The 14,914-nt window shown below is 28.9% G+C and overlaps 1 protein-coding gene across 2 annotated transcripts in view; it reads right to left on the bottom strand.

The window, feature by feature from the left end:
• Positions 1–14,914, bottom strand: part of tkv (thickveins) — a 392,745-nt gene that overhangs the window by 85,232 nt on the left and 292,599 nt on the right. The window contains exon 1 of one of the 2 annotated variants that reach the window (XM_065499507.1): positions 43–1,764. The exons of the other annotated variant lie outside the window; for it this stretch is intronic. Coding sequence (XP_065355579.1) covers positions 43–76 — 34 coding nt within the window. The 5' untranslated portion in view covers positions 77–1,764. Of the gene's footprint in view, positions 1–42; positions 1,765–14,914 lie in introns of those variants that run through there. 2 annotated transcript variants of the gene reach the window in all.

Genomic DNA, 14,914 nt, shown 5'->3' with positions numbered 1-14,914 from the left:
AAAAAGGAAATAACACAAAAAAAGAAATATAAATATATTTACCATTTGCCTTCTTCTTTCTGGATTTCGGCGCCATGTCTACGTAGTTTTTGTCTGTAAGTTGTTGTTGAAAATGTTCTTATTATTCCTTAAGAAACTCTCAAAATTAAACAGAGAGAGATGTACAGAGAGAGAGTAAGGAAAATCCCAAATCAATGATGAGATTTATAGATTTCTGTTTAAGTTGGTTTCGAGACCAGGTTTATAGCATTGCTATAGCTTATGTTAAGGTTTGTGTGTTTGAGATACAACAAATAACAATTGACCATAAAATCCAATGACGTTTGATTTGTATAGAATTTTTTCTTATTGTTGTGTTGGATGGTTGTTGCCAATGTTGTGAAACGGTTACCAAAAGAAGCCAGCCAACAACAAGAAGAATGTAGTAGAAATGCAACAAATATGAATAAAAATAAATTATTGCACGATTCTCTTTATCTCTCGTATATGCAGGCACTCACTTGCTAACTTCACTCTTCTTCTTCTTCTGCTTCTTGTTGTTGTGTTACACACGAAGGGAAGACTTGTGAAACGAAACCAGAAGACGACGACACGACACAAAAAAAAGGCCTCAAAGAAAACAAAAAACTGGATTTTTGTTTTGTTTTCGTGAAAAAAAGGATGATGATGATGAGCAAGATAATGATGTTGTACTTTTTGTTGTTGTTATTGTTTTTTTTTTTTTGTTAAAGGTAAATTTAACGAACACATGCACAAACGTGATATAACTGCAACTGAACGACAACGACGACGAAGTGTAGACGACGTAGACGATGATGATGATCGGTCTCAATGGCGTCAATGTTGTTGTTCATATAATTTTTTGTGTTGTGTTGTTTTTGTACTGAAGCTCCCTTCCAAGTTCACAATAATAACAACAAGAACTAGCTGTTGTATAAAGAAGGGTTTCTGGTATTAAAACGATACGATACGATCCTTTCTTCTTTCGTTTGTTTTATTTTTGTTGCACTAAAGCTCGTTATTATGTTGTTTTTGTTATTGTTTTACTTTATGCGCTTCTTCTTGGATTTTTTGATTTTATTTCAAAAAGTTCTTTGCTTCTTTTTTTCTTCTTTATGCTGGATTTATGCTGAAATTTTAAGTTCACAGCTTTTTTGTTGTTGTTTTCGTTGTTGTTGCTGTTAAGATGGAAGTGATGTGATTGTTGTTACTTTGGCAAACTTGTCGTTGTTGTAGTTGTTGCTGCTGCTGTAGTTTAATATTTTTTGGTGTGAGGCTCGTGATCACGTTTGAGTATAATTATAGACGAAAGGTGGCGATACGTAAAAAAAAATACGTACGAACGAGACAAACGAACAAAAAAAAATAAGAAAAAACGTACGACAGTAGATTTAAAAAATCAGGTGAAATTTAATCCATGGGGAACATTAACCAACTGAGAACAAATAAATAGTTGACCAACACTTTGGTTGTTTTGTTTTTTCTTGTTGTTGCTTCAGACAAAAATTAAGTCTGAAGTGTGTGTCTTTTTGATGATGTTGTTTTTTTGTAGTTAGTGGTAGTTGTTGTTGTTGTAATTTAGCATGTAAAACACTATTTATTCAAAAATGATTTATTTTCAACACTGCTTGTATTACTGATAATTACAGGTTTATTGATCATGTAATTGCACTTTTTTTTAAAATGTTGCGTTTTTTTTCAATTTCTTGCTATTTTAATAGATTTTTCTTAAATATTTCAATTTGTTATTTTAATGATTGATTTTTTTATCTGTAATTTTAATAATAAATTATGAAAAATTTGTTTTTAATTTCACTTCTTGGAGTCTTTAGGATAGTTTTGTATTTTCAACGTAAATACTTTTAGATACTTTTGTATCTTATATTTCTTTGTATATTTAAGATACTTTTGTATGTTTTCTGTGTGTTTGAGTGTGTTTGTGCAGTTCTTGATCCAGATTTGATCTCTAATTTTCCATATTTTTTGTAGTTTGAAGGTATTTTATAATAATTGTTTGTGTTTGATGGTATAAAGTTGCATTTAATGTTAAAAATATATTTTAACTTTAAAAATTATTGTATCTTAAAGATATTTGTCCAAGTTTTCGTACCTAATTCATAAGATTATGGAGTAATCCTAATTTTTTTCACAAATCTAAGGAATAATTTTGTATCTCAAAGATGCTTTAATATCTCATAGATATTTTAGTATCTCCAAGATACTTTAGTATCTCCTAGATATTTTTGTATCTTCACGATACTTTATTATCTACAAGATACTTTAGTATCTCCAAGATACTTTAGTATCTCCAAGATACTCTAGTATCTCCAAGATACTCCAGTATCTCCAAGATACTCCAGTATCTCCAAGTTACTCTAGTATCTCCAAGATATTCTAGTATCTCCAAGATACTCTAGTATCTCCAAGATACTCTAGTATCTCCAAGATACTCTAGTATCTCCAAGATACTCCAGTATCTCCAAGTTATTCTAGTATCTCCAAGATATTCTAGTATCTCCAAGATACTTTAGTATCTCCAAGATACTCTAGTATCTCCAAGATACTCTAATATCTCCAAGATACTCTAGTATCTCCAAGATACTCTAGTATCTCCAAGATACTCTAGTATCTCCAAGATACTCTAGTATCTCCAAGATACTCAAGTATCTCCAAGATACTCTAGTATCTCCAAGATACTCTAGTATCTTCAAGATACTCTAGTATCTCCAAATTACTCTAGTATCTCCAAGATACTCTAGTATCTCCAAGATACTCTAGTATCTCCAAGATACTCTAGTATCTCCAAGATACTCTAGTATCTCCAAGATACTCTAGTATCTCCAAGATACTCTAGTATCTCCAAGATACTCTAGTATCTCCAAGATACTCTAGTATCTCCAAGATACTCTAGTATCTCCAAGATACTCTAGTATCTCCAAGATACTCTAGTATCTACAAGATACTCTAGTATCTACAAGATACTCTAGTATCTACAAGATACTCTAGTTTCTCCAAGATACTCTAGTATCTCCAAGATACTCTAGTATCTACAAGATACTCTAGTATCTACAAGATACTCTAGTATCTACAAGATACTCTAGTATCTACAAGATACTCTAGTTTCTCCAAGATACTCTAGTATCTACAAGATACTCTAGTATCTATAAAATACTCTAGTATCTACAAGATACTCTAGTATCTCCAAGATACTCTAGTATCTACAAGATACTCTAGTATCTACAAGATACTCTAGTATCTACAAGATACTCTAGTATCTACAAGATACTCTAGTATCTACAAGATACTCTAGTATCTACAAGATACTCTAGTATCTACAAGATACTCTAGTATCTCCAAGATACTCTAGTATCTCCAAGATACTCTAGTATCTCCAAGATACTCTAGTATCTCCAAGATACTCTAGTATCTCCAAGATACTCTAGTATCTCCAAGATACTCTAGTATCTCCAAGATACTCTAGTATCTCCAAGATACTTTGGTATCTCCAAGATACTTTAATATCTCCAAGATACTCTAGTATTTCCAAGATACTCTAGTATCTCCAAGATACTCTAGTATCTCCAAGATACTCTAGTATCTCCAAGATAATCTAGTATCTCCAAGATACTCTAGCATCTCCAAGATACTTTAATATCTTCACGATACATTATTATATCCAAGATACTTTAGTATCTACAAGATATTCTTCTATCTCCAAGATACTCTTCTATTTCCAAGATACTCTAGTATCGCTAAAATACTTTAGTATCTCCAAGTTACTCTTTTATCTCCAAGATACTCTAGTATCTCCAAGAAACTCTAGTACTTACAAGATACTCAAAGATACTTTTAGTATCTCAGAGATACTTTACTATCTAATAGTTTCTTCATTAATTATTTCACAAATACTTTAAAACTTCAAGGATATTTCAGTTCCTCAATTATGGTACTTTAGCATCTTAAAGATGATAATTAATTATAGCAAAAGGACTTTAAATCTCAAAGATACTTTATTCAATATATGACAGATACTTTAGTAGCCAAAAAATACTTTAAATATTAACATCTCTCTATAAATAAATGTAACATTTCAACTTGTTCTTATTAAACGTTTATTTCTACATATTTTTTTTTAAATTAAGTTTACTTTTCTCAGATTCTTAGGTATCGTAAATAAAAATAGTTTTAGAAAACGTGTTGTGGTTAACAACATAAACTATTGTTGTAAATTTGTAATATTTTGCATAATAATTAAACTGCTTAACATTTTTTAAACATAAAAAGGTAGCTGAAAGATACAAAAACTCAAAGATATTTGGGGTGTAAATAAAATTATTTAAAATTTTCAAACTGTAAACTAAACAAAACAATATAAATTCTTTTAGAATTCCTAAAAATATAGCTAAAAAATATTTTTAGAAAATTCTAAATAAAAATCTAAACACATGTAATTTTTTATATATATAAAACTTTGAATTAATAATAATAATATTATTAATTCAGATTTGTCTGAAAATCATGAATTGTTTAGCATCCTAAAGTTTTTATTATTTATTTGTTATTTTTAAAATCAATATGTTTTCTGCGTCTCTAGTTTTAAACTCTTCAGTTTTAATTTAAGTATTTAATTCGTTTGGCAAATATTTATATAATTTTTTTTTTTTGCATGAGCAAGATTTTATGTCTGCCAAATATTTGGCTAAACACTTAACGATTGTACTAATGATATTGTATTTACACAAATAATTAGTATTAACTAGAAAAAACTTGTAGTTTCATATGAATTGTTTGTAATAATAATAAATATTTTAAATTTGCCTGTTTAAATATGAATTTATAAAATTTATTTTATATAGGTATTCATATAAAATATATTTTGAATATTTAGCAATAAAATTTGTATTATTTCACAGCATATTTCGCACCGATTTACAAAAAATTTATTTTAAAGAAAAAAATTAAATTTAAAGAAAAAAAATGTAGCAAATAAACATTTATATCTTTTAGCAAACTTCACAAAATTTTCCAAAAATCTATATTTTTATGCTCATTTAAACAAAAAAATTTAAATTTCCAAAAAAATTTTTAGTATTTAGTTAACAACTTTTAGATGCATTTAAATCTTTTCACTATTATTTTAATATTTAAAAGTATTAGTTAAAATTTTTGTTTTTTTCTGTTTTCATAGATTATTTAATGATTTTTAAATTGTTAAGCATTCTATGTTCTCTAAAAATGTTGTGATTTTTAAAATAAATTTCCATTTAAATCTTTGAGATACATTGGTAGATTTTTTTTGTATTATTATTATCTCATTATCTTTTAATTAAATGTTAAACCCCAATAAGCATTTTTAGTGGAATTCAAGTTGAAAGCAAGTGCAATTCAAGCCTTGAGTTATAGTCAAGCAATTGAATTATAGTTGTATTACATCAACAGCATTCTCCAGTAAAAAGCCTATGTTTTTTATTTGAGAAATATTTAATTTTTTCAAATATTTTTCAAGTTTAAAACATAATTATATTTGCATTCAAGTCAAATTCCAACAAAATGTTCAAGTGCTTGAATTTTTGGGGCTTTGGAGCTTAAGCTGGGTTTCCGCATACACCGTAATCGGCGCCAATAACGAAAACTGAAACTGAAAAACGTTGGTGTTCGTCACCGTCTCGTTTCTGAATTGTTTTCGTTTCAGTTTTTAAATTGTCATTTTGAAATTAAATAGAATTTCATTATTTTTGACAAAATCTATTATTTTTTCATCTTCCAATAAAGAACATTTATTTTTTATTCATTTTGATTTTCTTTCAATTTGAAATAAAAAATAATTTCATTCCTACAGCACCGAAATCAACCTACTTAAAGTTGTTTTCTTTCCAGCCCCAAGTGACAGGTTTTTCGTTACTAATCGGTGCCGTTTCGTTCTCAATTTTCGTTGCCGATTTCTGAAACGAACTTTTTTTCGGTGCAAATGTATGGAATTTCGTTTTCGGTGCCGATTACGTTGTATGCGGAAACGTAGCTTTATTGGGAATCTTTTCCTGAATTTTTAAGTATTATTATTGTAATTAAATCTTTAAGATACAATTGTATCTTTTTGATTTTATCATTGAAATTTTGAAAAATCTTTGAAATCCTATTGTATATTTTAAACAGTTCTTGTTAGGCCAAGATTACACATTTTATTTAATAAAAAGTTTAATCCAATAAGCACCAAAACCCCAAAAAAAGCAACTACTTGAAAACTGTTCAAATTGAAATTGATGTTTAAAACTTGAAAAATACTTGAAAAATTAAATATTTTTCAATTAAAAAATATATGGCTTGAATTTATGATTCCTTTTTGCTGGAGAATGCCATTGTTATAAAGTGTAATACAACCATAATTCAATTGCTTGACTATAATTCAAGGCTTGAATTACACTTGCTTTCAACTTGAATTCCAGTAAAAATGCATATTGGGAATGTTATAAAATTGGTTTAAGTATTTTAGCACAATTAAGTAAAAATATCCTTAAGATACATTTGTATCTTTTAATACTTTTTGCAACAATTTGTTTTATACAAATTAAATTGTTCACATATTAAAACAAAATCATTGATTTATACTTTTTTTAACACATTTAGAAACAAAATTCTCATAATATCTTTAAGATACATTTGTATCTTTTAACTCAAATATTGAATTTTTGAAGAAAGTTTTCATTTCATTAAAATTTACATACATATTTTAATGTTTTGCTAAATTTTTAACTATTTGAGCTTAAATCCGTGCAAATGTCTTAAAGATACATTTGTATCTTTCATCAATTTTCAAAACAATTTGAATAAAATCTCGATATTTATATTGACTAAAACTAAATTAATGATTTTTTAACATTTTAAACAACATTTACATCAAAATCCATAAAATATCTTAGAGCTTTATTTGTATCTTTTAACTCATATATTGGATTTTTGAAACATTTTCAGCTTAAATCCGTGAAAATATCTTTAAGATATACATATTTGTATCTTTTAAATATTTTCAAAACACTTTGAATAAAATCTCGATCTTTATAGTGATAAAAACAAAATCAATGATTTTATAACATTTTAAACAACATTAACATCAAAATCCATAAAATATCTTAGAGCTCTTTTTGCTGAAACTTAAAAAATTTCTATAAACATTTTAATTTAGTTTTCCAAAAATTCTAAGCATTGTAGCTTAAACCATAAACAATCCTTAAGATAGATTTATATCTCTTCACACTTTTCATAGTAATTTAAAAGAAAATAAATAATTTTTAGTCATTTTAAACAACATTTAAGGTAAAATCCACGAAATTTATTTCAGCTACAATTTGTATCTTCTAAATAAAATCATAAACTTTCAAGACAATTTTTAATTTATTTCAAATATAAACAAATTGTTTTAGGTTTTCCAAAGTTTTTTAAGCATTTTTACTTAAATTGCGTGAAAATATCTTTAAGATACTTTTGTATCTTTTAGCAGTTTTGATAAGAATTTAAATAAAATTTATATTTTGACACTTATAAAAATCAAATAAACAAATTTTTAATCCGTTTTTTTAAATTTTAAGCAACATACACTAAATATCTTTGAAACACATTTGTATCTTTTCATATAACTATAATCATTTTTAACGTATTTCTGTAATTTATTGTTTTTAAAGGTTTTCTAATTCTAATTTTATTTTAAATTTTTATACAAACTTCTATAGTTTCACATTTGTAAAATAAATCCATGATATGAAACATTTCTGTAAATTTTTTAAGCAAATTCCTTAAATATCTTTAAAATACATTTGAAAATTGTCACTGTTTTCTCATAATAATATTCTTGACACACAACTCTATACAATTTTTATAACATTTCATGTTATTTTCTTTATATTTTAAACAAATATCTTTAAAATACTTTGGTAATTTTGAACAAAATTCATAATTTTTTTCAAATTTTTCAAATATTTTTCTTATTGTAATGAATTGATTTTTCTTGATTTTCTTAAATTCTTATTACATTTTGTTGTTGTTAATTTGTAAATTTGGAGGATTTTGGAAGCACGTCTCTTGAATATTTTTTTTGTTTATAATGAGAGTGTAAACTCGCTTGTTGGATTTTTTTTTTGTTTTTGGTTTTTGAGTATTTTTAGCTACACGACACGTACATAACATTTTATTTAAACAAAATAATAATAATAACATACACAAACACACTCATATACACATGAAAATACAACAAAAAAAAAACTTTAATTTAAATTGTTGATGGTTGCTGTCTAAAAGTATTTACGTTTTGTTATTTTTTTTATATTTTGTTGTTGTTGTTTTTTTATATTTTTTCTATAATATAATCTATACACAAAAACACATGTATCTAGTATCTGATAGATACATTTGGTTTTAACGCATACAAAACGTTTTAAGAATATTTAAATTGGAATTCTTTTTTTTTGAGTTATAAAACAATATTTTACACGAACCGTTTTAAATATTTAAATCAATTTTACTTTTAAATAATTTTTCACGTTATTTATTTTTTTGTCTTAAACTTTCATAAAAAATATATTTAATAATTGTTGTGTTTTTAAAAACTTTATTCTTTAAACGAAAATTGGAAATTTTTTTTTTGCAAGATGCGTTACTACGCCATTATTTACGTACAACACATCAGGTACTAAATGCAACAGGCCGATTTGAAAATATTGTATAGTAAAATTTAGTTTTGTGTGGAAAATAAATTGAATGATAAAGGTTTATCTCACACTCTATGCTGCTCTCTTAGCACTCTTTCTAGCTCTTTGTAAACACATAGAGAGACAAGAGTTTGCGCTCTCTAGATGGGGAATTTTTAAATCAATACAAATTTTTTTGTTGTGGCTGCCAGATTTATTAATATTTATTGGAATTTTGAGGATTATTTCAATGAATGTAGAAAAAAATGTAATTTAAAATGGTAAAGTACATTTGTAAGTGTCTTTTAGAATTTTTAATAATTTATATTTGGAATTTCCAAATTGGAAATAAGAGCAACACCGCAGCCAAAAGTATCAAGGACATTATTCAATAGAGGCTTAGCAAAGGGAATAATGTTTTCAGGAATCCCTGATCTTTAGGCCGATGTATTGGGTGGGATTTTCTTTCATCTTTTGAGACCAACAACGAATAAAGCCAATAACGAATACTCAGTTCCAAAGTGAAGCGTATCCCACATAGTGTTCTGCATCGATCGAAACAAATAGTAGTCGGACGTGGCACGTTCTGTACTATAAGGCGGGTGAGGCAAAACATCCCAACCATTGCATTCTAAATACTTTCTAACAGGTATTGCAACATGTGTTTTGGACAATGATCGCTTCAAATGAATTAGTTGTGATGGTCTGGCCAGATTTCAGCAGCTCATAACAGATAGGACCCTTTTGCTCCCACTAAATACAAAGCATTACCTTAGCGCCATGGATATTTGGCTTTGGTGTCCATACGGCTAGTTGGACGGGCTTCACATACCTTCCGGTTATTGTAATGGATCCATTTTTCACTGCAAAGTAATTCGGTAATGCAAAATCGTCTTTCATTTTATCTGCTTTTCGATAAATCTTGCTGCTCGTAAACGTTTTGAAATTGCTGCTTGAGTAGCACCCAATGATTTTGCAAGCTCTTGTTGAGTTTTACAACAATCTCCATAGTGTAATGCCTCCAAAATCACCACGCATTTTTATAGAATATTATGTATAATGCAAAACCCAACAACTTTAAAAATATCTAAACCCATGGTAGGCGTTCATATTGTTCAGGTTACGATGATTTTCGTCAAACAACCCGAATGTGAACAAAAGAGCGCAAAAATACACACATTTCATTCAGTTGCTTGATGTTGTTGTGGATATTTTATCTTTTACCCAAAAAAGAACACAAATTAAATGCCTCTATTTGCTTACCAATGATCTAAACAAATCGTTAGATACGAGTATATAAAATTATTCTCCTGGTTTTTTGTTGAAGATATAATAATGAATTGAATTAAATTCCTCCAAGTGACGTAGCACACCAGAAAAATCTGCTAAAAAGTATTCTAAAATTTAAATACATTTAAAGAGTTTTGGATTGTTCCAGATTTGACTGAATATTTTATTCAGTTTCTTCCTCATTTTGGTTTTCTGGACCTTTAAGGATTTTCCATTACATATTGAAGATAATATCGCTGAAATAGTCTACTCTAATAGTGAAAATTTCCCGAATTTTCGTCGGATATTTCCAGGGTATGTATAATGTCCACGTGATTTCGTGAAAGTTCTGGAATGGTCTTATCGAAAGATCCTGCTGTCATCTGAGAACTGCCAAAGCGAGGTATTAGGCGACCCGGAAACGTATTACTCAAAATGCCCATTGTCAAGCGAGAGGTATTTGCACATGCATCGTAACCTCCAGTCCTAAATACCATCTTACAAATACATCGATAAAATAGGACTTGAAGGCACCTCCGGCGTAAACTGAGCACCATGAAGTCACTTCGAGTCTTGATGTACGTGGATTCTTAGTGATTGTTTATGTATTCCTTTTTCGATTCACTTATAATGAATTGGGCCGAAAATCTTTCGCATTAAATTTGGAATGCTGCAGGTAATTTAGACGCAATTCATGGTTTGCAGAAGGAATTTCTGCACTTTATAATGGAATGTATTTCACCAAAATCTGCTGAAGAGACGAAACACCGTTCGCGATACACAAACATTGGAACGAGCACAACTAAGACTTCTGGCGCTCTTCATATATTGTACCAGTCTCTTTAGGAAGATCAGCTTTATTGTATGACCAGTTGGCGCAGGACGGCGAACGAAAGCCTGGGTCGTAATTCATATTACCTCAAAATAACTGACGAATTATTTCTTAAGGAGTATACTTCAGCATACTTGATTCTATTATGGAACAAACTAATATAGACTCTCCCCGTGGTATTCGCTGGAATTTAAATGAATACCTCAGCCCATCGTTTCTCCGATATCGAAGACAAACTGAAGAAACTGGCAGCCAACGCAACAGAAGTGGGCTTGAAAATTAATATCGGGAAGACCAAGATAATGACCAAAATAATGTTCAACGAACTCATCTCCCCTCACATTGTATAATGTGACAATCGAGGACGTCAAAACATTTTGTTACCTCGGAAGTATTCTAAGCAAAGATGGGGGTTCTGAAGACGATATAAACAACAGGATAAATAAGGCGAGAGTAGCATTCAATAGCTTATACAAGGTATGGCGTTCTTGCCATATATCTAGAAAGACAAAAATACGCATATTCCACTGCATCGTCATATCAATTCTTCTATACGGCTGCACTACCTGGTGTACAACACAACATCAAATAGCCACACTACAAATATTCATTAATCGTTGCCTCCGTCAAATAAACGGAATATTCTGGCCCAATTGGGTGACAATAAACGATCAGTTACAAGCGATCTCGAACATGTCTCCTGTTACTATGAAGATACTTAGACGCAAATGGACTTGGATTGGCCACATATTCCGAAGACCAATATACGACATCGCAAGAAATACCCTGGAATGATGTCAACTTTTTTATGGAGTTAAAATGGGTAGGAGAAGCGAGTTGCTTGTCTTAGCGACTGCTAATAGAGATATGTTGGATTGTTACACAATAGGATCACTTAATATTTATATTTAACCAAACTTTTATTTCTTAAAATTTAAGAAAAAATTACACTTCAAAAGAAAAGGGAACGAGGCGTGAAAAATATGAAGGACTCCTTTGTCAGTAACTAACACATATTTAGTTTTCCTGATGGAACAATCATTAGCGATGTGAAATATTTCATTAAGCATCATGGAACAGTACGCTTGTGGTCAGTTTTTTGGTAAAATATCGGTTTTGTGATGAAGACGATTATTTTTAATGAAAAATCAGTAGAGCGAACCGATGCTAATATTCTGCCAAACAATCATTATTCGGAATAAACAAAAGAAGTTCAATAAATACCCCAAATAAATATCCCCAAATAATTGTTTTTTCAGATAATAGGTTTTTTGGTTACTGGCTACTTAATCAATAAAGTATAAGTCCTTCGATTTTATTTTTCCATGTTTTTCTTAATAAAAGTTTCGGTATTCGGTAAAATTTTTCCGATTTTTGGTGGAACATAAATAAAACCATTTATTGCTCATATCCTAACCATTTATGATCCACTTCGGGAGATTCTACAATACAAATATTTCTGAATTTGTGATCTGAGTGATACGAATCCTCTCCAATTAATTGATTCCCAATTTATTAAGAATATAACTGCAATTATAAAGAAAAATTAACGATTTTCCTTAAAACACCATCTGGCAGCCCAGCTTATCACAACAAAACAGGTTTACTGAGCACAAAACAAGAGTCTCCCCAAATTGCGCTCTCTCTTTCTGACCCTTCAAATTGTGCTCCCCCCAAAAATAAAACTCTTATTCTCTGGATGATAAAAATCTCACCAATATGTTTTTGTTTTCAAATGTGTGATTGTGGTGTAGCAGTAGTTCTTGTTATTGTTGTTGTATTATTTCCCTGTTTTGTTTTTACCCAGATATTCTTAAAATGTATGTAAGTAATGTGTGTCTATTCTATATCTTTTAAATGTCTGCTTCTTTTTAACCATAATAAAGGTTTATGGCCTTTTTGTTGGACTTTTTGTATGGGTTTGTGTGTGTTTATGTTTTTGTATAGAGCGAGTGAACTCGTAATATAAAATTAATATTCTTATTCCTCTTTCTTTTCGTGTTCTTTTTTAGTTCGTGGTTCTGCTTTCGTATCCCCCTTTTTTGTTCAAACATGGGCCATTTCGTTTACATTTTATTACCACGGCAAAACTACTCAGGGAACATTTTGAGTGGCGTATCTCATTATTAAATCTGATTGTTTGAAGACATTTGATTTTCAATGTCTGTTTGTATGTGTGTTGAAGTGTGAGCGCTGTTTTTTATTTAATTTTACTCATACATTCGCATCTAAGTTGTTTTGTATCTATGGAAATTGTATTTCTTGGATGCTGTTTGTATAAACAGTGTTGGTAAACGTTTTCACAGATTGTTTTTTTTTTTTTTGCTCAGAGAGTTAGTTGTTTTTGTGACTGCCTCCTATGTTTTGTCTTTGCGTTTTCAGCTGAAGACAAACAAAACAAAAAAAAAAACTGAAATAATTTGTTCAGTTGTTTTCGTGATTATTGTTATTGCTGCCGCTCTTGTCGCTGTTGTTGCCGTTGTTCGTAGCATCACAGGCTCATCAATTTATATTGTGTTTGCAATGTATTATTAACAGCAACACGTTAACTCAAAATTGCTTACGTAGAGGGTAATTAGGCAAGGACGTGATTTGTTAACAGTTTCCGTTTTTAGTGTGTTCTTTTGTTTCTTTTTTTGCTGCTGCTGCAAGTGCTAGTTGGATTCGAAGTATAGAATTTGCATTTCAGGGGTTAAGTGTAGTCGTAGTAATAGCAGCAGTAGAAATATAATTTGCAAATTCAATCAATGAAAACTAAACATTGATAATTCTAGTATTTAGTTATTATATGCACTAGGATAAATGTCGCCCAGAAGCAGAGGTTACTTAGGTTCATTATCAGAACAATTGAAAAATGAATGGTAACAGAGCAAGATGATCTTACGAATGGACATTACGGACAAACTGATAGTAAAAGTATAGATATAAATTGTTTTTTTAACATGTTGAAGGGCTATATTTGGCCCTTGACTCTAATATATATATTTATTAAACAAAAAATTAAAAATAAATAAATTGGAATAAAAAATAGTTTTTTAACAAAAAAAAAAAAAATTGTAAAAAAAAGGTTTGAACCATCTTGGCTACCTACATATGTACAAAAATGGTAAAATTTTTTAATTCTATGGAGGGATTTTTTTTAAAAAAATTGTAAGTAAAATTATAAGTTTTGTTAGAAGTTTCTCCACATAATTAATGATAACTCAAAAACAGTTAGTCCGATATTGTTAAAATAAACTTAGAAAAATTTAAAATTACATAACCTTTAATTCATTTATATATTGCGTTTTAATTGGCTCAGTAGTTTCGGAGTTAAAATAACAAATAGAAGCAGTAATTTTTTATGTGAAAATAGCAAATTTTTTTGTTTTAAAAAAATCATGAAAAATAGAAGACGGCACAAATTGTTAAGATTTATTACTTTATCCCAAAGCCACATGTAATAGGAACAAAATGAGATATCGCTCATATCTATGGTTTCTTTTCGAATTTATTCACAATTAAGTTAATTCGCTCATTTTCACAAAATATTAGTTTTTTGTTTTATTTACATAAAATTGCGTAGTTAATGTACTTCTTTCGATTGATTGAAGTTTGAAAACAATTTCCCCATGCTGTGAACAAATTTTCATGTATATATTGCGTTTCAATCGGCTTAATAGTTTCGGAGTTATAATAACAAATTGAAGCAAAAAATATATTTTTTAATTGAAAATAGCAATTTTTTTTGTTTTAAAAAATTCATGAAAAATCGAAAACGGCAGAAATTGTTCAGATTTATTGCTTTATTGCAAAGCCACAGGTAGTAGGAACAAAATGAGATATCGCTCATAAATATCTATGGTTTCTTTTCGAATTTATTCACAATTAAGTTAATTCGCTCATTTTCCCAATTTTTTTGTATGATATACAAAAATTGAGTAGTTACTGTTCTTCTTTCGATTGATCGAAGTTTGAAAACATTTTCCACATCCTATTTACACATTTTCATTTATATATTGCGTTTCAATCGGCTCAGTAGTTTCAGAGTTATAATAACAAATTGAAGCAAAAAATATATTTTTTAAGTGAAAATATCAAATTTTTTTGTTTTAAAAAAATCATGAAAAATCGAAAACGCCTGAAATTATTTATT

The sequence above is a fragment of the Calliphora vicina genome, chromosome 2 (assembly GCF_958450345.1).
Source record: "Calliphora vicina chromosome 2, idCalVici1.1, whole genome shotgun sequence".
Taxonomy (NCBI): domain Eukaryota; kingdom Metazoa; phylum Arthropoda; class Insecta; order Diptera; family Calliphoridae; genus Calliphora; species Calliphora vicina.
The sequence above is the reverse complement of the archived record's forward strand: the minus strand, read 5'-3'. Positions and strand labels throughout refer to the sequence as shown.